The sequence below is a fragment of the Rhipicephalus sanguineus genome, chromosome 5, assembly GCF_013339695.2.
Source record: "Rhipicephalus sanguineus isolate Rsan-2018 chromosome 5, BIME_Rsan_1.4, whole genome shotgun sequence".
NCBI lineage: Eukaryota > Metazoa > Arthropoda > Arachnida > Ixodida > Ixodidae > Rhipicephalus > Rhipicephalus sanguineus.
Genome location: NC_051180.1, coordinates 123,710,391 through 123,734,278, shown reverse-complemented (window position 1 = coordinate 123,734,278; position 23,888 = coordinate 123,710,391). Strand labels below are relative to the sequence as shown.

Here is a 23,888-nt window from a genome sequence, read left to right as displayed (position 1 = left end):
GTCAAACAGCCTGCCCCAACGTGCTTCGAACATTTGAGTCCTTACGAAACCGGTTAGGAAAAAAGAATGACCGTCAGATGTGAAATTAGAGACAGAATGCGGGCTGTCAGCATGTGTTCCGGCATAAGTTTTCATCGAGCTCTAAATGTTCTGCTTATAACCGAAACTTCATCCCAGAGTACTTTTTCGCTCGATTTATACAGCCGTACGCAACGCACAATGTACCCAACAACGCCCGGACGCCACCACGCCAGAGAACAGCTGGAACATCTATGCGGCAAACGTTGTATGCGGCCGCTACAGCATGCGTTGCGGAAGGCGCGCTTTGTGCCTATGGCAAGATGGCGGCGCGCGGCTTCAGCTGAGGGGCGCCTCCTCCACTCCAGCATATTTTATTTTAAATGCATGGTCTACCTCATCTTGGTTCTCATAGATGTAGACAGGGTTTTCTTGAGGCGCGTAAAGCAATGCTAGCCGACCTCGCATGCGTCGCGAAGGGCAGGGTTCCGTTTGGTGCCACAGAAGTCTGTTGCCAGACTTTGGGCACACCACGGTCGCTGGCAAAATACTACTGAGAAGGGCGAAGCGCCCCAGTGACACGGGCACGCCACGGAACTATAACGGAACTGACCCCCGAGTCTGGCAACAGACTTCTGTGACACCAAACACCCTGTCTCGCGGAAAGCGTATCCCCGGAGTCGGGGCTCTCCCGGTTTGGCGCGAAACCGGATCTGACGTTACCATAGGGAGGTACTCCCTGCCCCTAGACAGGTACTGTTGTAGCTAGGGAAAGATCCGACGATTCCTCGGCCTTGTCCCCAGCCTTTACTTGCCTATGTGCCTATGTTCTACCGTTCTACTCGGTACCCTCACCCCCTCACCGCAGTCGCCGGCTTTGTTTGAGTTATGCCTTCTTTACGCGGTGTGTTGATAGGTGACAGCCAGGTTAAATTCATGTGCAGGAGTCGCCTTCACTTGAAAACATCCGTCGAGACCTGCACATTTAGTTTTGGTGGTTTTGACGCTGTGCGAATGGCTGAGGCCGTCTCTGCGATGCACTTTCAGCGCGTAGACTGACGTTGGTGGTAACGACGTTTGCGGTGCCAACGCGGACCCTCAAGATATATGCGACAATATAGGGGTACGTATTCTGAAATTGTGAGATGCTTGGCATCAGTCACTGAAGGTTGTATTTTCTTTACATTTTAGAAGTTAGTTCTGCAACTGCAGCACGATGTGGCCCCCGTGGTGTATACGTCTTCAAAGTGCTGCCACGTTGCTCCAGCTCTGAAGACGCCGATGCGGAGCGCCAGATCAAGAAAACGCGCTTGCTGAACCGCAAGCTGACGGCTACGCTGAAACGCCTGCCGTGTGTTCGAATCTTGAACGCCGAGGTAAGTTTACGCTGACATACTGGTGCGCGCCGCTGAGGGAAATGCCGTACCGTCGTGGTCGGCACGCAGCTTTTTTTAAGAACTTTTTAGCCGCGCTAGTTGCTCATTGCTTGCGGTAAAGTGATGCGGTAGAGGTCTTGCGGGTTATAATACTGACATGCCGACCACGACGGTATGGCATATCCGTATTGCTGCACGGTAAACCTGCACTGCCAACAGACCCGATCAAAGCGGTATGTAGATGCGTACCGTCCGCACCGCATTCTAACGAATTTTAAAACTTAGTTGTAAGTGCTCCTAGCAATTTTCTCCCGTGTATATGCGTTCATCTGAAATACCTGACTGTTGTTATTGACAAGGCGTTCACACGATGTTGAGATACAGGGAAAATACCGAAATGAAGGTGACAATGCACGTTAAGCACGTGCACACCTTTTAGTGATCTTGCATGTGGCCATTATACACAGTGGAAAACAAGGCCTTGAAATTTAATGCCCTTTCTTTAAGACGGTGACATACATGGACAGTGAGGATGCTTTTCAGTATTTAGATTTAGCGGAGTGAGGCAACGTGGTGCCATTTTTAGTAGAGGCATTTGAGAATACATGGCTTGCATGTGCCGTCACATGAGCTGGCTCGTATGTTAGAGACAATTTTGATAAACCATTCCAATGTCCGTGGAATGGTTCATCAACAATGGCAGTGGTAGTGACACAAGCATCCTAGCCTTTCTCACCGAAGGCCACTAATAGAGTAAGACAGTGTTTTCAAGGCATGGGAAAAGAAATGTTTGACTGAAACATCAGTATGTGGTGATACCAAATTCAGAAAACCGCCAGTGTCCGCATCTTCTCAGTGACAACCAACTCACTATGACGTTGTTAGGTAACTTTTGTTGCCCTTGAATAAATGAAAGCCCACAAGTCACTGCTATCTCGATCTGTTTCAGTGGACGAATGAAAACCTGTCGACGAAATGGGTTCATGTATGTGAGGTACCTTTTGAAAAGGCAACAATTAAAATTAACGTTTCAGAACCACTATGGGCCCCTTGTTCACAATAAAGAATGCGAAGAGGGTGATTATTTATGGCCTAGGTGCCAGTGGGTGCTGGTGTATATCCTGGGTAGGTCAACACATGTACAGCTAAAGTAAGTTGCACACATACCACATTTGAGATCAGATGTATAAAGATTTTCTTCATTGCGATTAGAGCAGTGGTGTCCAAATTAATCGCTTGGTTAGTAATGAATAATTATCCACCAGTGTTTGAGCACGTCTTGCCTTTCTCAAGGCACTTTTTATGGTGTTTTGTTGTTTGTTTGAACTTTTCGTTCCACTAATGTAGGATGTGTCACAGTTCACGCATTTTGTGGGTAACCTCCTGGAAACTATTTGTCGAAGGAGCACTTTGATTCTTTGGGAGGACAAACGGGAACAGCAAAAGTATGTGGGCATCCCATGGTGCAGGGAATAAGCGAGTCAATTGCAAGATTTTTTTACACTAATTGTGTGAGAATTTCCCAGATGCCAAAAAACTAGGTAACATGACAGCTCACACATGTTAAAGACCTCTTGGAGCAATAAAAGTTACCAGGGGTAATCTACAAAATTCCACGCATGAACGTTGATACGACTTATATCAGTGAGACTAGAAACCTCAAACAAAGTTCATCGTCAACAAACAGTGCAGCAGTGTACAATAGACAAAGAAGGGAACGGTTGTCTTTGTTCCCTTCTTTGTCTGTTGTCCACTCCTACCCTTTTTGTTGAAGATGGATTAGCAATTAGCCCAATCTCAAAGCTTGCCTCAGACGAAGGATTCAACACCAATAGTCACACTCGTTCGGAGCTTTGGCAATTTTAGAGCCCTGTAAAAGCCTTTTATTCATCAATAGAGAGCCATTGGGTGTTTCCCAATATGCCTTACAAGTTTGCCATTGAAAGTTCTGTCTACGTTAATGCAACAGCTTAAACATAATAATTCTAAGTTAGAAACACAGACAACTAACTGGCTAGAATGTGCTATCATATCCTAGTGGAAATGGAAGGACCGTAAATTATAGTGATAGAATCTAGCACACTTTTTGCAGTTTCAACAGGATTTGCATTTTTAAAATGTTTCAATGTTGCAAAAACCGGTTTGTTGTGCAGCCTGGTGGACAGGCCTTCATACTGTGCAAAGGAGCGATTCGGATTGCTGTACAGTCTTCTGTTCTTTACATGCACCATAATTCGTGCTTGATATTACAATCTATATTATTAGGCATCCCCACTTTATTCTATGCTTTTTATAAGGCAAAAGGAGTGATTGCTGAGAGGCGGCTTTGCCATCACTGTGACTAAGGGAACTGGCAACCTGTGTCAAGCCGTGGTGCTTATGCGCAGTGCGTATACATGCTGAGTGCACAAACACGAACCACAGCAACAGGGGCTTTATAAGCACAATGTTGCTTTCTTATAGATAAGGCCTTGCTCGTTTGCTGGCGTATTATTGCTAAACTACCACTGTTTACAATGTGTTGTGTGTATGACTGAATTGGTGCGTAAAATTGTGATAAAAATTTCGAGCCATTCCATTTTGTGAAGGCAGGTTACCAGTGAAGCTGTCTAGCACATAACACACAAATATGAACAAATGTATGAACTCGTTTCTTGTTTGTATGATTGGTGGTAAATGTGATGAAAGGTACACACACACATTTGTTGTCTTGATCGGTGGCTCATTATTTTTTGGTCATGGTGATGACGATGGCCTTATTGTTGCTATGATGCGCAGTGATCAGCTTGGTTACAACCTTGCACATGTTCTTAGCCACAGTCTCATCTATGCCTGTCTGGTGGTGAGGTTTGTACAAATTGTGTCGCACAGGAAGCCAAAGCATTCTAACACAAATTGCATAACTACGGTGGTTTGTTTTTGTGTTTTATATTTTTTCAAATTAGAGGGTAAAAATTGGGTGCTATTTTTCAAGCTGGTAATTTGAGAGAAATCACATTTTTCGTGGAACCATCATTGAACTGCATGTTTTTGGGGGGGTTTAGTTTAGAAATGCTACATGAAATACATTTACACAAATTGATAAGTCAAAAGGACAGTAAAGAGCCTTGATAACATCTAGGAAAAGACACATTTAATTCACAAAAAGCTGATCACCGATTTTTTACGCGTCCTTGTTAACGTACATTGCCATTTGCATGTGCAGCATGTTGGTCTTCATTCGAGAGCTGTCTCACCTTTGGATGTACCGAGGCATCCACTTCCACCTTGAGCACCGCACCGTGCAGCCAACGCTCCGCGGAGCGTCTCTCGCGGGCGGCTGGGGCACGCAAGCGCAGTGACAACTGTAGGTGGTGCCTTCGCCGCGTCGTCTGCTAAAGCGCAGCGGCTCCGCCCAATCGCGCTTGCTCTTCGATGAAGGTAACTTAATCTCATGGAAATCGAGAAGCGCAGCGACTGCGCCTCGTTTCGCACTGCGTTTTTACCTACTGTTTTCTTTTTCTGCATGCGATCTTAAAAGTAATAAACCTTGGCCCGTGCACGAGTAAGATCGCCAAGCCGGGTTGGCACTCCCGCAACTAAGCTACTCAGATGCTTTGTGCCGTACAGTTAGAATATTCCCGCTACTCACACGGTTGTTTTCATCAGCTGAAAGTTTGGCGACACAAAGTCGACAATAAAAAAATATAAGTTTGCGCTGTGAATTGAAGGCTCACGGAAAACTTTCTGCTTCGTGCTAAAGTTTTGAGCCAAGAAATATATAAAGCGATACGCGGTGCTTTGGGCCACCTAGCGATAAAAAGGGAGTCAAGCTTTATTCAGCGCCTGCTTACAGAAGTAATCATTTGTCAGCGGCGCTTCTTTGGTGAACTGATTGCGTTGCAAACTCTATTAGAATGCTTCTTCATTTTTCTGCATGAATGGTATGAATAAGCATGGTTGCAAATGAGTAGCAAATTAGGGCGTCGTATTGGCGAGTTAAATTCACTAGCGCATGAAGGCAGCAGTGCTGATAACACCTGAATGTAATGTAACTTCTCTGAAATTGGCAAATTGCTCACATCCTTTTGTTTTCAGGCGAGTAAGAATCCAAACTTTCGCACATTTAAAGCTGTTATGTCAGACCTTACCATGCATTTATCGCCAATTTTGTGGCGCCTAGCTTTGAAGCTGATCAAAAACATTTGCGTGAGCAGCGGGAACATTCTGGCTACTGGGCTCAAAGGAGCTGAGTTGCTTAGTTGTAGGAGTTCAAGCGCGGCTGTGAAAATTTACTCATGCACGGACCGAGGTTTATTGGTTGTGAGATCGCATCCAGAAATGAAAGAAAACACTAGCAGCAAAAGCTAGACTGAACAAGGTGCAGTCGCTTCGCTTCTTCTGAACCGTGCTGGATGCTGGATTTGCATGCGCATAGCAAGAGCGAAGTTAGCTTCACCGCAAAGCAAGTACAATTCGGCAGAGCTGCCGCGCTTTAGCAGACGACGCGGCGAAGGCTCCGCCTAGAGCTGTCACTGCGCATACGCGCTAGTTACCCAAGCAACCAAGAGAGGCGCTCCGCGGAGTGCTGGCCGCACGGTGCGGTGTTCAAGGTGGAAGTGGACGACTCTGTACCTCAGCTGAAAGAACCCTCTCAACATCACAGCTTTCATTAGCTATAGTCGGGTACAACTTTAGAAGGCAGCGGCATTTTCCCCTCAAAGGCGGATGCATACGAGCCTCCACCAATAGGCGCGCACTTCAGGTGACGTCATGAGCCGGACGGCCGGTGACCCCGCCGACGGAGAACATGCCTAACATGCCTAGCGGGACTATTTCTTTAGTCACGGAGGCAATTGGCTGCTGCGCTTCGGTCATCTGGGCGGGGCCTCTCCTGTCTTCTAAAGTTGTACCCGACTATAGGCACAGCAATGTCATTGCAGCATTTGCTGGCCTCGGGTAGTGAGCAGCAGAGTCATGCCAATATTCAGTGAGTTCAGCAGCTGGTTAGTGTGGATTGCTTCCAGCAAGTACTGGTTGCACTTGTGAATTCATGTTTTTAGTCTCTAAAATGAAGGTAGGTCAGTTGTTATGAAATGACTGTCTCAGCAGACAAGAGTCTCTTGCAATGGATTCAATACTGCTTGAAATTTCCATAACGTTAGGTGGTTTTCACCTTTGTTTGAGACGTTCTGTTTAACAGTGCAGTACCATTCTGTGGAGAGTTTTGTGCAAAACTCCACGCAACATCTTTTCACTAATGTGGTGCTGCTGTTGGGTTACGTAGACAAAACTGGTTTTACCAGTCATTGTTGAAAGCTCGCCGACCATCTGCGGATGATGGAGGATTTTAGCAAGTTTTGAAGGCGTCCGGACGGTTGCTTGCATCTGTGTGCGAGAGCAGACAATGCAGCACTGCATGTGTCACAACTTTGTGGGTGCACTTGTTCTAGCTTCCTACACGGTGATGTCGGTGTCCAACTTGTCGCCCAGAAACCGAAACCGAAAGTCGTTCATACAACTAAGGCGATGTGAAATAGTTTCGAGAGAATACATGAATTTGGGAGTGTGTCTCATGCTTCCTAGATCAATGAGAAATGTTTGCAACAAAGAATGCACAAGCCACAAATTTGATGGCACCACCCCTTTAAGTGGTTGTGTGTGAACTTGACGTCAATTTGGACACTTTGGTGGCTTTGTAACTCCTATCTAACAAAAATAATGCAACATGTTTTTAGAGATTAAGTTAGAGCACGTGCTTGGCTTTAATTCTGGGGAGTTTAAAGAAAATTGAAGATGGCCTTTTTTTTTAAACTGAATTTCGAAGTATTTTATTTTTAGAGACGTTTCTTACCATATGCATTTATGGTTTGCGTCTGACATCATCCTCGGCAATCATACTTAGCACAATGGTTAACCTAACGCGTGGCAAATCTCTGGAAAATTTGGGAAATTTCGAGTATTATAGACGCGGAGTGAAAAAATCTGAAATTAGAGCATTATTGAGCAATGGGTGCCGTATTTGCAACTTCTTTTGCATAAGTTATGGGCAACAGAACTGCAACATAACATTTTATAAATGCACGTTACTCACAGTAAGCCAAGAAAAATTGACTCGCAGCTGCAATAATTTCTTTGTAGGATCTCGTCAAAATCGTATTTTCGGGAAATTCGCAAAAAGCAGTTCTGCTGAGTGAAGACTTCCGTCCAAATTTTTTTGACTTAGGCAAATTTTTTTTTTCGCAAAACTAACATTGGTTTCGTGGCCCTAGGGACTCATACAGCAAAATATTTTTTTTTTTCAGCGAAATTAAAGGGGTCCACAGACATGCACCGATGTTATCTGAATACACTCAATCTGCTACAAATTAGTAATCTTCATGTTTGCTCATGGAATCTTTATGAAATCGGAAAAATGTGGAACTAGCTGTACATTTGGTAATTTGCCCTACCTGCACGCTGTGGCACATAGGCTATACATAGGCACCCCACTGATGCTTTTTTTAATGTGAGCAATGGGGCCATAGTGGTCCCGAAGCATCAATTTTATGTACTTTTAAAAAGCTTGAGGCGCATTCTAATATGTTAATCTGGTACCTTCCCCATCTGACAAGTTTTTATCAGACTTTTGACTATGTAGTGAAGTGTACATCACAGGCTTGCTGTGTCAAAATTCTTCTATTATCCGCACCAGGCTCTCTCCTCTAACACTGTTGTCTTTCATATATGAGCATTGGATGCTTGCACGTGTTCTCCATGTATGGCAGGCTGAAATATTCATATTTATTTTCGTTGGCTGCTGCTTCCTTGCGTTAGTGTCAAAGCAGTTGGGGCATTATACAAATGTGCAGGCAACCATTAATTGAATCTGAAATGCATGTGCCGTATTTACTCGAATCTAAGCTGATGTTTTTTTATAAAAAACAATGTGCGAAAGTGGGGGGTTGGCTTAGATTCGAGTACCATGATTAAGTTTTTTTTTTTCTGGCCTTGCGAATTTCGAGTGTCGGCCTACAATCGAGAGCGGCCTAGATTCGAGTAAGTACGGTACATATTCTAGTACTGTCACTATAGCTTCAGTGGTGGTTGGTCAGCTTTCAGTAGTGATTCATCGCAATGGTGGATGCAGGGTGTCGGAACGAAATGTTTTTAGTTTCGGTTTTAGTTTCGTTCCACCGAAAAAAGTTCCGTTTCTGTTCCGGAACTAAAAAAATAATGTTTTGTAACGGTTCTTATTTTTATGCGAAAACTTGAAGGTAAAGTAACGATAAAAACATAGGATTTGTGGTAAACTTGCGCTCCTCTTAAGAACGTGGGACGGGTAAAACACTTTCTTCCCGCATTCTTCAGAGGAGCGCAAGTAACTGTACGACGAATTGCTACAGACTAGCGCGAGCTATGTGGGGTGTCGTGGCTGTGGCTGGCCCAGAAACCCGTCAGGGAGGAGACCAAGACAAACCAGCAACCATCTTTACTCCGCCGAGTCTCGGCCACAACTGCGAGCTGCGAGCGTGCCATCGTTCGTTTTCTTCTTCTACGGACGACGCGCTTGCAGCCGCCACTTTTATACTTGTCTATACGCTTCTATACACTTATAGGAAGGAAGAACCAGAGGTCAGCAACAGGAAAGAGCAGGCAACCACAAACGGTGGCAGCAAGGCGGCTGCCACGACGACTGCTAACCCGAAAATGGATGCGGAGCCCCGGAGCCCCCAGTTGCCACGGACAACACCGGGACCTTGGTTACATGGTGGACGAACCGTGCCGACGTGTGGTCGTGCACGCCACGTGCTGTCCGCTGTGGCCAAGGATAGCGGCTACTGCGCCCTCCTCCCCTGTTTCACCGGAGGGGAGGGGGCAGTATAGAAGCGGTGGCTGCGAGCGTGCTGGCCGTAGAAGAAGAGAATGATGAGCGATGGTGCGCTCGCAGCTCGCACTCAGCAGCCACTGGCAGTGGGCAGTTGCGGCCGAGGCTCGGCAGAGTAAAGATGGTTGCTGGTCTGTCTTGGTCTCGTCCCTGAGGGGCTTCTGGGCCAGCCACACAAAACCCCAAAACTAGCACCCTTCCAAGTTACTGTATTTAAATTTCTCAAAAGTGAATTACGAATTTTCTGAGCAGGTTCTATGTTTTGTGTCAAGGGAGTGAGCATTTTCTCAGAAGTAGCCCGTCATCGAGGGTGGAAGACCGCTGTTCTGATAAAACAAACTTCAGCACCGAGAATGCCCTCTCCACACTAGTGTGGCTGGCACACGAAGGTCCACTTGCATTAATATAAACAGCTCTGGTTGCCACTCTTTTCATTTTTCATAAAATTTGAACATCTTTACTTTGGTTGCATGAAATAAGCACTAACACTATACCCTGACATATGTATTATTGCTCACGTTGCATGACCTCGGTTGTTCCAGGTCACCAAGTTTTCCCGGGAAGTGAAAACTGATAAAAATATTTCGGTTTCACTCTGGAACGAAATAATAGATAACGTTTGTTATTTTCGTTCCGGCCAAAAATATCTTTTTGTTTTTGTTTTTAGTTCCGTTCCGACACACGGGGTGGATGGCTATGTAATTTCAAGCTGTGATATTGGTGCAAGCCACATATACAGGGGCAATGTAAACATTCAAAGGAGCGTGTATTGATTTCAAAAGTTCCGGCTGAGCCCCATCTAGCAGTGAAAAATTTTCACATTGCAGCATACTAGCAACACTTTATGTTGCCAAATTTTTCCATTAACTTATGAAACTGTAGGCTGTGGTCCCATGTTGTTCACTTCCCTTTCTTTTTGTTTAGTGACTTCAGTTGATCTGCAAGTTCTTTCTTGTCTCAATGCATCACATTTTTCCTAATTGCACTAATTTTTTTTGTTCCTACAGCATCGGTTTCTCAATTCCTCGAAAGAGCCACGACGTGCGCTCTTAGCAATTGATGGGTACCATGTGCACAGAGGCCAAGGGATCGATCAGCTGGCCAAAATCGTCAGTTCTCTTGCCCGTGACTTCGGACCTGGAGTGAAGTCACATGGACACAGCGAGCTGGGTATCTGCTACAGGCTGCTGAAGTGCAGCCACTGCAACACAAAAGGCCACGAAGTCCTGCGAGTGCAGCAAATTCCTTCGCCTACCTTCCCAACATGAACCAAGACTGCTTTAGATCATCTTAATGTGTAAAGCAGCACACAAAAACAAGACATGAAAGGAGGAATACAATTGAACAGGCCAACCACTGCACTTGCAATTAGCTTATTTTGAAGGGAAAAAAAGGAGGGGGTAATACACATATGCACAAGTGCACAACATTCAAATTTTTTTAAGCACCGTTATGAGCAAAAGTCATTGTTGCATGTGGTGCACTTGTGGGTATGTACTATATACATATTTTTTAAAAGAATAAACTAGTGGCAAGTGCAACAGTTGTCCTGTTGAATCATATTAATCCTCTTGTGTCTTTTTTCTGTGCGCTGCTTTACATGTTCAGATGCTCTGTCACCAATTCACCCGACTTTCAACCTTACTGAAACTTGGCAAATGCTGCCTGCCATGAAACGGCCCTTTTCAGGGCCACCCATGTGTTGTCCGGCTGGTTGCGAATGCTCCCAACTGTTACCCAGATAGCCTCCTTGAAACTTGAGAGGAGTTGTACGGCACATGTTGACTCTGCTGGCTGTATATTACTTTTGTATAATTAAGATTGTGCCACAGGGTCTTTCAATTGAAAGTAATACATATAGCATGACCTTGCATTAATTATCTTTCATAAATGCTAATCACTACTCGAACAAATCGAGAACGTTTCTGTATTGCAGCAAATAAATGTAGAAATTGCATATGTCATCACACCTTTATTGCCCAAAAAATTGCATTTATTGCACATTCATCAAGCAAGTGACCTATGCAGGACACCATCTCTGCAAGCTCAGATGTGCACGCGCAGGCCTTGCATTTATGGCTTTGCTATCTCGGCAGCCCTCTGTTCTATTGCTACCTGTGAATGTGCCAAGCAGATTGGTCTGAACGGCATCACAAGTAGCTAAACACATTTTAGAGCGCAATGAACTGGGCTAGTTGGTACTACTTCATTATGTCACAGTGCGAGGAAAGAAGCCAAGGCACACAGTGCTGTGTCCCAGCTTTTTCCTCGTTCTGGGAGCACTGGAACAATGAACATTTGAGAACATTCACTTGGAGCTCCTACCATCACATTTGGCTACATGCTCCAAGCCCAGCTCGTCCAGACATGATTCAAGGCATCACAGTTGTGTTCGCATACATCATCTGTGTAGAGAACAAGTTATTTTGAATTGAAAAATGGCCATCCACCTGTTTTGTACAAGGCTACCAGGAAATCCATACTGATTTCTCAGAAAGGAAAACAAAAAATTCGTACTGTTCCTGGGCTCAAGCCTGGAACCAACACCTTTCCAGGGCTGTTTCTCTACAACTGAGATAGCCAGTAGGCTAGCAATGGGCAGTGTAAGGGCCAATTAGTTGAAAAGTCAAAGCACACAGAATTTGGCAAATGGGTCCTGTGGAAACGTGCAGCAGCTTTTAGCAGAAGATTCTGTGTTAATATCTATTTATGAAAATCAAACTTGAAAGAAAAAACATTACTTGCAGCTGCTTATAAGCTACTTATACCTACTGTGCTTTCCACAGAACTCATTTGTCATATTCAGTGTCCATGCGCTTCAAACTGAATTTGCCCTCACACTTTTATTATTAGCATACTGGTTAGCTTAAATGGTAGAGCGACCACCCCGAAAAAAAGTCGTTCTCGAGTTCAAACTGTGGACCATGTCAAATTTTTCGCCAACTAAAATGCTGTTCTTTGTGAGAAATCCATATGAATTTTATCGTAGCTTTGTGCAACAAATGGGAGTGGATGGCCATTTTTACATTCATAACCCTTTCTATGTTGTGCAAAACTCCGCTGTTATAAACGAGTCATTTTCTAGCAGTCAACAGCACATCATAGTGTTTGTAGATCTGGAGTGCTTCCCAATACGGACCACTGAGAATGGCACAGTTGCATTGTGGGGCAAAAGTATATGGACAGTTTGTGCCACTGAGCAAGCTTATGTTATGAGGCCCAGCAGCACATAGTGCTGGCATTGTTGACATAGTTCCTTGAAAGGCAGTGGGGGTTAACATAGGCTGAAGTTGAGGCATCTCCGTTGTAGTGCAGACAAAACGGGTGCGGATAGTTCGTTCATGCTACTGAGAGAAAGTAACGGAAGACATGGCAGCAACACACAATGCCGTTTATGAGTTTGCAAGGCAGGCCAACTGCACCAAGGCGGATGAACTGCAAACAAGAGAGCCACATGGTGTTTCTAAGTGTCAGGCTGTACGTCACGAAAATTTAGCTCAAGAAAGTGAGCCCATAGTGTGCACTATAGGTGACCGCATCTGTTTGTATATAACATGGCAAATAAGCTGATCGATACAAACTGATTGAGAAGAGTTTAGCAAGAGTTTCATGCCACGTCTTGAATGTGCTTGAAATGTGCGTGAGCCAACATGTTAATAGGCTGCTATCGAACAATGTATCTAGTTTTTCTTTTCTAGTAAGACCTGTATATCCAAAGTTGGCCTCCCAGACAAATATGTATTATGGGTGTCATACTGTCAATTTTGATCACGATGGGACCTGACTGGGTAGAATTTCTCTACTGTGATTATTTACTGTATGCAAGTTGCAGAAACGAGTCAATCAACTGTTGAGAAATTTGACCCTGATTGGGCTTAATTGCGATCAGCAGTGCACCATGTGACAACGGTATCATCCGAGTTAGTTTCTAAGTATGGTCTACATCCAAGCCGTGGAGGGATCAACCTGTAAACCTAAAGCGGCGGCACTTACGACTGCAGTTTCGCAAAGTCGTACTCTGTCTTGCTGCAGCTTTTAGCACACCATTCTTCTATAACTGTTTGAGACGCTTTGTATACAACTGTCTACATCACATGTTTTTGCTAGTCGTGTTGACTAGTGGCTAAGAAAGAACAAGATACATTTAAGAGTGGATAAATTGAACCTCCTGTATAATAGATCTGTTTTCAACTTCATTTGCAGTGTACTGTTAAATATAGTCAATTAGCAGAAGGCACTACCATGTTTGATGTTCCGCTTTTCCAAGTCACCTAAAAAGTATAATTTATCTTTGCTCGAATGATCATAACCAAAAAAAGAAAAATAGTACTATATTTCTAGCCTGAGATTTCATTCTATTTTTGCAAAAAGCAGAACATGAATGACTTCAGGTTCAATGCAATTGCAGTTAATCAAGATTAGTTACTATAAAGCACATACATGACAATATTTTTGTTGCAACGTCGGTCCTTGAGATAATGTGCAACTCTGACGAATTACAGGCAGTTCTTCATAGATCGCGTCTGAAGGGTTTAATGTAGTCGAAGAAGCTCGCACTTGAATGGAAAGTTCAACCCGACTTGCAGCTCAGTTGTAGCAAGTTCTACTGTGCGTTTAATTCTGATTTTTTTCTTTTTTCTTGCACGAAGTTATGCAGAACACACCCTCAATTGGTGCGCTGCTGGCAGGCACTGATTAGTTACTGCATATGCTACCTTAGGTAGCGTAGTCAGTAACTCTAGCACTGATAAGAAGAAATCAGCGTCTTTAGGTTTGAACTCTTCCAAAAACACCCCCTTTCGTGAAACGAGCAAGTGTAGCACAAGAATTTTCAAAGCTTGACGTTGCGAGGGGTGTTGGACGTGAACAATTCTGTCTTATCAATAATGCAATGTCCTGATGCACTGACAGCGCAGAGGTCATCAAAAGCAAGCTATCGCTTCCATTATAGCACTAAAAGCGCCTTCAAGCAAAGCTGTCAAATTGAAATCACGGTTTACATGTATGTACAAAAAAAAAAAGGGGGTGGGGGGCTGGGCAGTCATCGACGCCCATCCCATTAGCAAGCAATATTTGTTCGCGGCAATACCTAGTACATCTGAATTGCTGCACAGCTTTAGCTTATATTTTGTGTGGTACCCGCGCGTTCATGCACGTTCAAGATCGTGTCCCGATCATTCGGAAATGAATTTTCAGAGCTCGACTGGCCTCGATAACCACATCTAGCGCAAGTTAACGATCAAAAGAGTCGAAGCGCAGAGCATGACACTCATACAAAGCACAATTTTGAATTGGAAGTTGCATCGGAACGTGTATCTTACCAATGACCTCACCTGCTGTGGTAGGCGAGCGGCGTCGAGTACGAATATTCACGGGTGAAAAAGGCACCACACCTTCACGTGTGAGAAAACATACCCTAAACTCGATAGCGAGCGTTAATGTTAACATTACCGCGTACAAGAAACTAGCGAAAGAACATTTACATCGCGCAAACGCTGCAAATTGCAAATAAACAATCCGCCATTGCAGACGATGTCGATGTTGATCGAGCTCTCCTCTGTATAAAGGATTCGCGCCGTAGCCAGGAAAACGTGTGCAAATACCGCTGCAATAATAATACATAATAATAATATATATATAATAAATAATAATAATATAATAATAATAACAACAACAACTAATAATCTAAGCATTCATAAAGAAAGAAACAGATCTAAATCGATTCTGACTCTGTCCTCGTGGCTTGAAATGAAACTGCATTGCATTACTGTAATGAATGTAGTGCAGAAACCGCGTGCACAAGTATGCATTATCAACACAGGAAGACACAACCAGGTTAAGCTTTGACAATAAGGCTTATTAAAATGCTGGTTTGGTTCCCGCCATAGCTTTGGGAAATCAATGTCATTTAACACCTCTACAATCAGTAATACAATATCTGAAATGAGAAATCATAAGTGAGAAATGGGCAGGTCAGCACATTCACCAATCGAACACTTTGCATTCCAGTAATTATTAATTACAGCAGCAGTTGTGTCAGATAGAGCAGATGAGACATATGAGTGACTTAAATTTTATATTTAGTGGAACCCTCGGTCCAGTGCCAACATCAACACATAGTACTTTTCATATTTGTTGAGGCATGTGGTCATCATTGGCAATAATAATAATAATTTCTGGGGTTTTACGTGCCAAAACCACGAGGTAGGTAAGGCACACTGTAGTCGAGGGCTCCGGAAATTTGACCATCTGGGTTTCTATAGACCATCTGGTGTTCTTTTAACGTGCACTGCCATCGTACGTACACGGGCTTCTACCATTTCGCCTCCATCGAAATGTGACCGCCGCGGCCGAGATCGATCCAATGACTTTTGGCTCGGCACTGTTGTGGCCGCCTCCACCTTTGCAATGCTTTGCACTATGTGCAATGCCCGACTCGTTCAGTTACTGTTTCAGGTGGGCTCTCATAGTCGTTATGTCAGTGCTTGACAATGTGTTAGCAATGACCACACAGTGAATGTGCTTGCACACTTTGAAGTGTATCAGGTGCGCACACACTGCACATTCATTGCATCTCAAGGGACAGCAAGCAGCATCCCGACTTTTGTCACTGTATAAGAGTGCCCTTTAGTAGACTGAGATGGCACAGTCCACGTGCTGTCTTCGTTTAATTTGGCACAACCTGCCATTTCAGTGCCAGATCTGTGGTACCTTTCAACTGCACTCAACTTCTTGCCCTTTGATCATCTGGATTGCCCTCTTCATCAAAAAATGATATGTCAAGTCCATGAGTGCAGAAAATTAGTTTATCAACACGCTTATTCTTCTTTCCCTCCAGCATGCTGTGCTTCATCGTCCTGTGCATGCTCTCAAGGTGCATGTTTGGTGTTGATACCTGCCCTCGTCCTAAAGCAGTAGGCCCGCTCTTGAGGTCTAACTGCATAGTTGTCCTTGAAGTACTTCAGAAAATCCCTCAGTTTTTCTTCCTCAGTGTCAAGGAATGATTGAAGATACAGATACTTTTCAAATTCTTGCTGGTCAAGGAACTCTAAAGGAGTCGCACGTTGTGGTACACGTCTGGCCTCAGTTGTTTTTCTACAAACTCATGTATCTTCTTCTGCCAATTCCTATCCACATGCCAGGTGCCAGAGAAGTTTTCTGCTGAGGGACACCCATAACTGACGACCCATGCCTTGTAAATTGTGAGGCGTCATCAGACATAAATGTCTTAGCAGCCACTTTTTCGTTGATGGCACCTCAAGAGACCTGAAAAAGCTGCCAGTTTTCCTCATTCATCCTGTTGCAGATGAAATTAGGCTATAGGTATACCTTATCCCACTTCATCTAGCACTAGAAGAGTGGTCAGCTCAAACTGTTACCCTGTAGTTCCATGTGTTGAGTCAAGACACACGTGCCCATGCCCAATTCTTCTAACAGCTCTTTTTGTGGCTCTGTCATCAAAGCAAGGGCAAATCTGTTGCAACAAAAGTACCAGTTGGGTCACTGCACCTTGTGCCTTATACAGACAGACAAGTGTTTCACCTTTGTCCTACATTGCTTTCACCCACATATCTACACTGACAGCATCATTGGTGTGACACTGTTCAGGAGCAGCAATGTGAAACTGCCGTTTGATGTTATGCAGAGTTATGCGTTCTGCCAAATGTGCTGGCCTCAGCTTACATGCCCCCAACAGATGTTCTTATATTATTCAATATGGTTTTCATGGGCACCACCCACGCTCCAGGTCCTCTGCTACGTTGGTTAACCCCGTTGGCCTTTTCTTTGTCACTCATCCTCAAGTGCTGAATTTCTGCTTTATGGCCATAATGCTTTCTTTGGTGCCTTACATTTATGGTGATACCTTCAGGTGCCGGGCTCTGAGTGTTCTCCTTCTTTGTCACAGTAATAAATGAGACATATCTTACCGGACTTGCAGGTACCCTGACTTTTTTTTCTCGACGATTACCATGACCTTCCTTTGGCCTAGCCACTCCTGATCTATTAGAGTAGTAGTGGCTCCTCGTTTCCCCACTGGCCAGCTTTTTGGGAGCCGTGTGAAGAACAAACCAACAGTTCGCCTCTTCCTGAGCTTTCCATTCACTGAATTCTGTAATACAAATACAACATAGTATCAGAGAGAGACATTAAACCAACGAAAATAGTTCAAAGGCCTTAGACATAGATTACAGGGGCGTAGCCAAGGGGGGGGTTGGGGGTTTCAAACCCCCCCCCGAAATTTTTTCAATTTTGCTTGCGTATATAGGCACGCACACATACAAACGCACGCACGAACATACATAAAGTATGGTTGAACCCCCCCCGAAAAAAATTTCTGGCTACGCCCCTGATAGATTAATGTTACATGTTTTATTTTGCTCCCTCACTCTCTCTGCTTCACAAATAAATTAAGTCCTTCAGTTACCCTTCATCTCATTCAGTGCACTATATTCTTTCTGAAAAACTTCTGAAGCATAAGTTTTTGACCGAGCTTACGAATGTGCTATCAACGGCAAAAAACGACTTGGGTGATAAATGTGACATGAGATGAACATGGGTTTTAACAAAAATGGGTCATACAATGAAGAAACAAAGTATACGGCTTAACAGCGGAGGTCATCAAAAGGTATTAAAAAAGCCTTTAAAAGGTTAAAACCTTAAAAAGTAAGAAACAATAAAAGTCAACAGGTTTTGCAAAAACACAAATCTTTCTTCGAGAGCACACGTTTTCCAGAGTTTTGCGTGACCTTGCGGAGACCTTGTTGCACAGACTCAAGAAAAACCAGTAATGTGCCTCCAAAAAACAGAGATGGGACCAAAAACTGCTGTTATCCCATACGTGCACCAAGTGTCACATAGGATTAAGAAGGCTGCAGGGTGCGCAGGAGTCAGTGTAGTGTTTACCGCCACACAAAACTTTGGAGGCCTGTGCAAGCGTGTAAACGTGAACAGTGAAAGGCCTGACATGCTGCAAGAAGCACACCACGCGGTTTTTGTCTTGCAAATGCGGCATCGTGTATAAGATTCCGCTCTCTTGTGGATGTGTTTACATCGGCCAAACTGGCCAATGTATTAACGATCGCTTGCGTGAACACGCCAACAATTTAAAAGTCTGACGGCAACATGGCCTTACACTGTGCAGCTTGCGGTTGTACCCCTTTCTTGACCAGGCTGTCATAGCTCGAGAAATATATGATGCATCATGTGCAGAACAGCTCGGACCCAGCTGTGTCAGCATGCCCTCTGTGTCACTCACGAAGAAAGAGTCTGCGTTTTTGCAAAACTTTTATTGTTGTTCTCACTTTTTAAGTGTTAACCTTTTCAAGGCCATTTTTAATACCTTTTTACAGCCTCCTTTGTTCAGCCGCATCATTGTTTCATTTGGATGACCCGCTTTTTGTTAAAACCCATGTTCATCTCATGTCGCATTTATCACACAGCCGTTTTTGCCGTTGATAACGCATTCATGAGCTCGGTCAAAAACTTCTGTATGGTATCAAGGGTTTTTTCGCTTTGTCGCCCTGTTTCCATGGCACGTTACCGCCTGTAATCTTTAGCAGAAAAAAAAACGTAAGGAAGAAAAAAAATTAAATTTTTTTTTGATAGTCTTGTTCTGAAGCACTCGATGTTACCACGTGATGAGTGTAGTGCATTAAATGTTAGTTGGAAGTAGCGCTCTATGTGTCGTTTTCACTGTCCCTGTCTTGTGCGCTCACCTGTTTCAACACATCATGTATCCACCGGACATATTTGCTCTGCTTTGTTTTTAGAGGGAAAACAAAAAAGCGACGCAAGCGGCAGTACTTTCAGTGTGATCGAGCAAATTGTGAAAATTAGTGCCTCTGTGCATACTTGTTTTCTTTTTTTTTTTCTACGCGACAAGCACATGCGAATTATAACTAGCTGGCACAGTGAATGCACGTGGAAGCGGTCATGTGCTGTACAGCCTCACCACAAAAGATGATAAAAATGCACTGACACTGTCTTTTCCAACAACTATAAACTGAAAACAGGATGGGTACTCACCTTTATCTTTGTGGAACGCCTGCTGCACGTAGTCGGCGGCGAATTTGTGCGCTGCGATGTGGTGCTCCACTTTTTTCCAGTGAAGACAGGCCAACGCCACAAACGTCGCATTTCATGGGAGTATTGACTTTTGCGGCTACTTGACGACACCGACGACACTTCGTGACACGTGCGCGGAGACAGCGCCGGCGGAGGTGAAGATGACACTAGGAGACTAGGACATTAGGGACGAAATTCATGAAGCACGTGACATACTAGGCACTCCGTGGCGACACGGGGAAAAGTCAAAACTAACTTAGGGAAAAAAGTCTTCAAGTGACGTCACACGTGAGTGACGTAGTAGTGACGTCATCTATTGTTCGCGAGAGAGCCCAGACTCCGCGAAACGCATGTGCCTCGCGAAGATCCTCACCTATGGCAGAGGCGCAACAACAAATTCAGCAACGAAAAAAATTACGCAACGGAACTGTGTTTTTCAGCAATCTTCATTTTGTGAAAGCGTAAATAATCGGCACAAAATACCGGCCTAGCCATGGGCCGCGCGCATCGCGTGTAGTGAACAGCTAGACTAAGTCAACGTTTACACATTCTCTCACTTCTGCGCTGCTGTTATGAATGAGTTTTCCAGAACTGCTCACGGTTTCACACTTTATGACCCAAGGTGTCTAAACGCTTTGTGCTGCGATAATTAAATTGAGCCACACTCGTTTCAAACTGATTATACGTCCGTCTGGCGGCTGACTACTGCCACGACCGCTTCACCTTTTCATTATCACACGTGGTTCTGTTTGGTCCAAGAACACTGCAGTGTGGTGGTAGCAAACCTTCACAGCGCTTTTCGCCAGGTTGGAATGATGAAACCAATGATCGCCACATATGCTGCAGCACCGTGCAGCTGATTTCCTTATTCTTCCCTTTTCGCACTGCCCTCCACGACTTCCACAATTCTAATAATGTTCTAAAATAGTGGCACTATATATCTCGTGTGTAGTTGGGACCCGAAAACATAAAAGCAATATTTTAGATAATGTGATCCCTCTGGAACGAGGGTTATGTACGTGTGTATATATGTCATGTGGCAGCGTATCCTTATTCCCGCTTTGGCCCTCCTTCTTTAGGCTATTCGATCACTATCTTAATCATTTATTTTGCATTTCATATCTGCTTGTAGTTGGACATATAAGGCAATCATTATCAAGTGTTTACAATGATTCAGTGCCACTGCCTAAAAATTTGCGTGTAAGGAAGATCGGTATTTTAATGGTGACCAATTTCTACCACATATGTGTTCGAATTGTGCGCAGTTTAGCTGTTTTTATATGGCCGGTACTCGGTAGATAGGCTGTCAACCGCAAATCACGGTTGAGATGGAAGCGCCGAGTCAATTAGGCCGGCGAAATGAGCGCTCTTTTTTCCCCACATCTCATCAGCGCGGGCTATTTCTGTGCGAAATCGATGCGTTCGTTGTTTCGCACATTGCCGTAAGGTTGAGCGCGCCGCGCACCGCGCCCTTGTGGCCCTTGCCATTTCCTCTCTCCTTATCTCTTTCCATCCTCCTTAAACCCTATACGCTCTCACGTTTTTCTTTCGCTACGTTTCATTCTCCCCTCTCCGGGCGGAGGAAACAGGATTTTGAAGGTGCGTGCAAATCGGTCATGTCAAGCAAATGTGGCTGTGGCAGCGATTCGGAAACCTTGAGGACTGCCGGCCTGACTCGGCACCGGCCAGCTGCAGTTTGTGAAACATGTCGCGCATCGGGAGGCACGCTCGGGACTGTACGAAATGCTGACGACGATGGTCCGCCAACATAGTACTTCAGAGAAGTGGAACGGAGACGGGAAGTAAATACTTGCGCACCTAAACTCGATGGAAGAACTACTGCATTCGGTCGAAGCCTCCGCCAACAGAATCATCAGCGATGCGCACCTGTTTGACTTCGACTCGGAACTCACGCGAACGCTTTCGAAGCATCGTTCAGTCGCGATAGGTTCATCCCCCTGACTACCAAACTCTGCAGGTCTGCAATGAAGCGTGGTTCGCCGTTTTTCCGAGCGAAAGTTTCGCAAGAATTGGGCGACCACGTCGCATCTTGCGCGGCCTCAGAGCCGGCTTGTCCATACTGGAACGATGATGGGCACACGGATAAGCAGCCTGTTCGTGAACGAAACATGAAGTTCAACGACTTGTTCAAGGAGTTCGACAACTTCGACCCCACGAGCTTCTACGGCGCTGCATGGGATTTTAGTGAGTGATGCGCCTAACCGCTGCAAGTCTCGTAAGAGGTTATGGCACGTAGGCGCGTAGAATTCGATGTTTAAGACTTGACGTCGCACGGGAACTTTCGATCGCGATTGAGCCCCCAACCGGGACGACTTCCTCGACCGCGATTGGCCCCTCCCGTATCTTCCGCGAATAAGCATTCACGATCAAGAACTCGAACGGGTCGAATTTGCACCCGTGCACCGTATGACAAATGTGCTGAATGAAGTACCACCTGAAAGTAGTTTATTCATAGCACAACTTTGCGGAGACAGCGCAACAGGTTCGATTTGATTTGCTTTACTCTGCGCGCGTGATTAAGGCGATCTGAGTTCCAAAACAGAGGCAACTGCACGCCACGCACCATACCCGAAAATAAATATGCATCCGTTGATTCGTGTACGAGTCCTGTTTGTGGTTTTCAGTTGTGCAACCTCCACCCCTGTGGCATCCTGGCTGGAGGTGCATCAACATCCCCACCCTACCAGCAATGACATCACAGCCCCGGCAAGAGCATCTCAACATTGCCGCTATCTGTGTATGCCTACGAAAGATGCATTTATGCCTGTGGTGCACGTATCACAGAGATAAAATAATTTTTAATTTAGTATAGACATGCCAATTAAAGTTTTTCGAATACTATTATATGTACTATTCAATAAGCATATTTTGAAAGCATACACAAAAAGGTGCATCACCTTTGCAATCACCTCGTGCTATGCTTCGGCGGAGTTTTCCTTAGTGATTATTTTCCTTCTCCTCATGTGCGAATTTGTGCAGGCCGGTATGTGTGGGCGTCAAGCTGTGTGATGAATGGCAACTCATTGTTGTTTGTGCAGTGGTGGTATGGAGTCTGACGTATCACCACTGTGCTTATGCAGGATAAAATTCAACTCTGTTTTTCTGAGCATGCACCTAATAACTGCTATCTGTGGGCATTGCCTTTTACAATATCACTGGCTATCTAATATTTTGTTTTACTGCAGAAGGTCCCTATCAGGGACTTACGTAGTACCATCATGCTCGCGTCTTTGTTCATACGAGCTCTTGAGAGCTTGCGAAGTCTTTTATTTCTGCCCCTTTCTCCACAGTCAGCTATCTTATGTCTTTTGCTGCCGGTCTGAGCGATGTAGGGTTTGCTGCTTGTACGTTCTGATGTGATGTACTATACTACTTAATGAAGTTGGCAGAGTAGTAATGCAGTGTCCAACATCAGAAAGAATGCTCATACATTCTGGTGGAGGCTCTTGAGCTGTCAAAATAAGCAGTACGAAAATTTTTGACGCTAGACTTTGTTTGCGTGGGACCGCAACATAACAGTTCTTAAATAGCAGTGTGACAGCTGTACATTTGAGACTACACTGTGTTGCAGATTTTTCGTACTGCTTAGAGCAAGCTTAAAGTTGTAGTAATAAGCTAAAAAAACTGAATGAAATACACTCTTACTCCAGGGTCTTTAGTAGCTTTTGCCTGCATTATACACTCTGCATTCCTGGTATTACTGCTGTTTGTGTCTGCAAATTTGCTAGCTGCACAAATCACACCTTAAGCACGAATGACAATACGCTTACGCCTGTTTATAATCTTGCTTGTATATCGTACGTAGACCTATTTTAGAATGAAGAGAAATGCTTTTTCAGAGACGACTGTTAACTACTCTGCTTGTTACAACAACAGGTGAGGATGTGAATTTGTAGAGATTGAGTTAGTTTGGAAGATGTATCTACAAAACTAACAGCAATAGTCCTGCAAAGAAGAGCACTAAAAATTTGTCAGCCTCTAGAAGCAGTGAAGAAGAACTATGATATAGGCCAATAGTCGCAATAACCTTATATGATCATGAGCAGCGGACACTCTGCAAGTCATGAACGTAGCTTACTGATGTTAGTGAAAACAACATATATTATAAATGTAGTCCACCATAGCTGACCCATGGACGCTAAGGAAAAGTAAAGCCCTCGTTTTTGTGGGCATGCACTACATTTCAATAAAATGTAATGGTGATAGCTGAGGGAACCATGTTTTTCCTCGTGAATACGTTGCATGAGCTTTTTGACTTGACCCTGCCATTTACTTAATCACATTGTCGTGATGTTAAGAAACATTTTACCATTTAGAGATGGGCGTATTCATGGACGTTACCCCAGACGATTGTCAAGGTCCATTAACACTACAAGTAATCTGACGTCTGATCTTTTGCCAGCTTAAAGTAACTTCAGTGATTTCTGTGTTCACTGATCTCAATAATATTGAATATATGTTCTATTTGGTACTCTGACGATTATGGCAAATTGTGCTACTGCAGTCTTTGGTTTCCCTGAAAATGAATTTCAGTTATGGTTCAATGAGTTTCCTCAATCATG

General features: G+C 44.3%; 2 protein-coding genes across 2 annotated transcripts in view; both read left to right on the top strand.

Annotated features, from left to right (window-relative positions):
* Window positions 1–844: 844 nt before the first annotated feature.
* Window positions 845–11,215, top strand: LOC125758454 (uncharacterized). The gene is made up of 3 exons (XM_049415698.1): window positions 845–1,141; window positions 1,210–1,394; window positions 10,248–11,215. The coding sequence occupies exons 1-3, from the start codon at window positions 1,126–1,128 to the stop codon at window positions 10,506–10,508; spliced, it is 462 nt and encodes a 153-aa protein (XP_049271655.1). The 5' UTR covers window positions 845–1,125; the 3' UTR covers window positions 10,509–11,215.
* Window positions 11,216–21,434: 10,219 nt separating this feature from the next.
* The window catches only part of LOC119394948 (hormone-sensitive lipase), a 19,836-nt gene continuing 17,382 nt past the window's right edge, over window positions 21,435–23,888 (top strand). Inside the window, exon 1 of the mRNA XM_037662244.2 lies at window positions 21,435–21,510. Coding sequence (XP_037518172.1) covers window positions 21,435–21,510 — 76 coding nt within the window. The remainder of the gene's footprint in view (window positions 21,511–23,888) is intronic.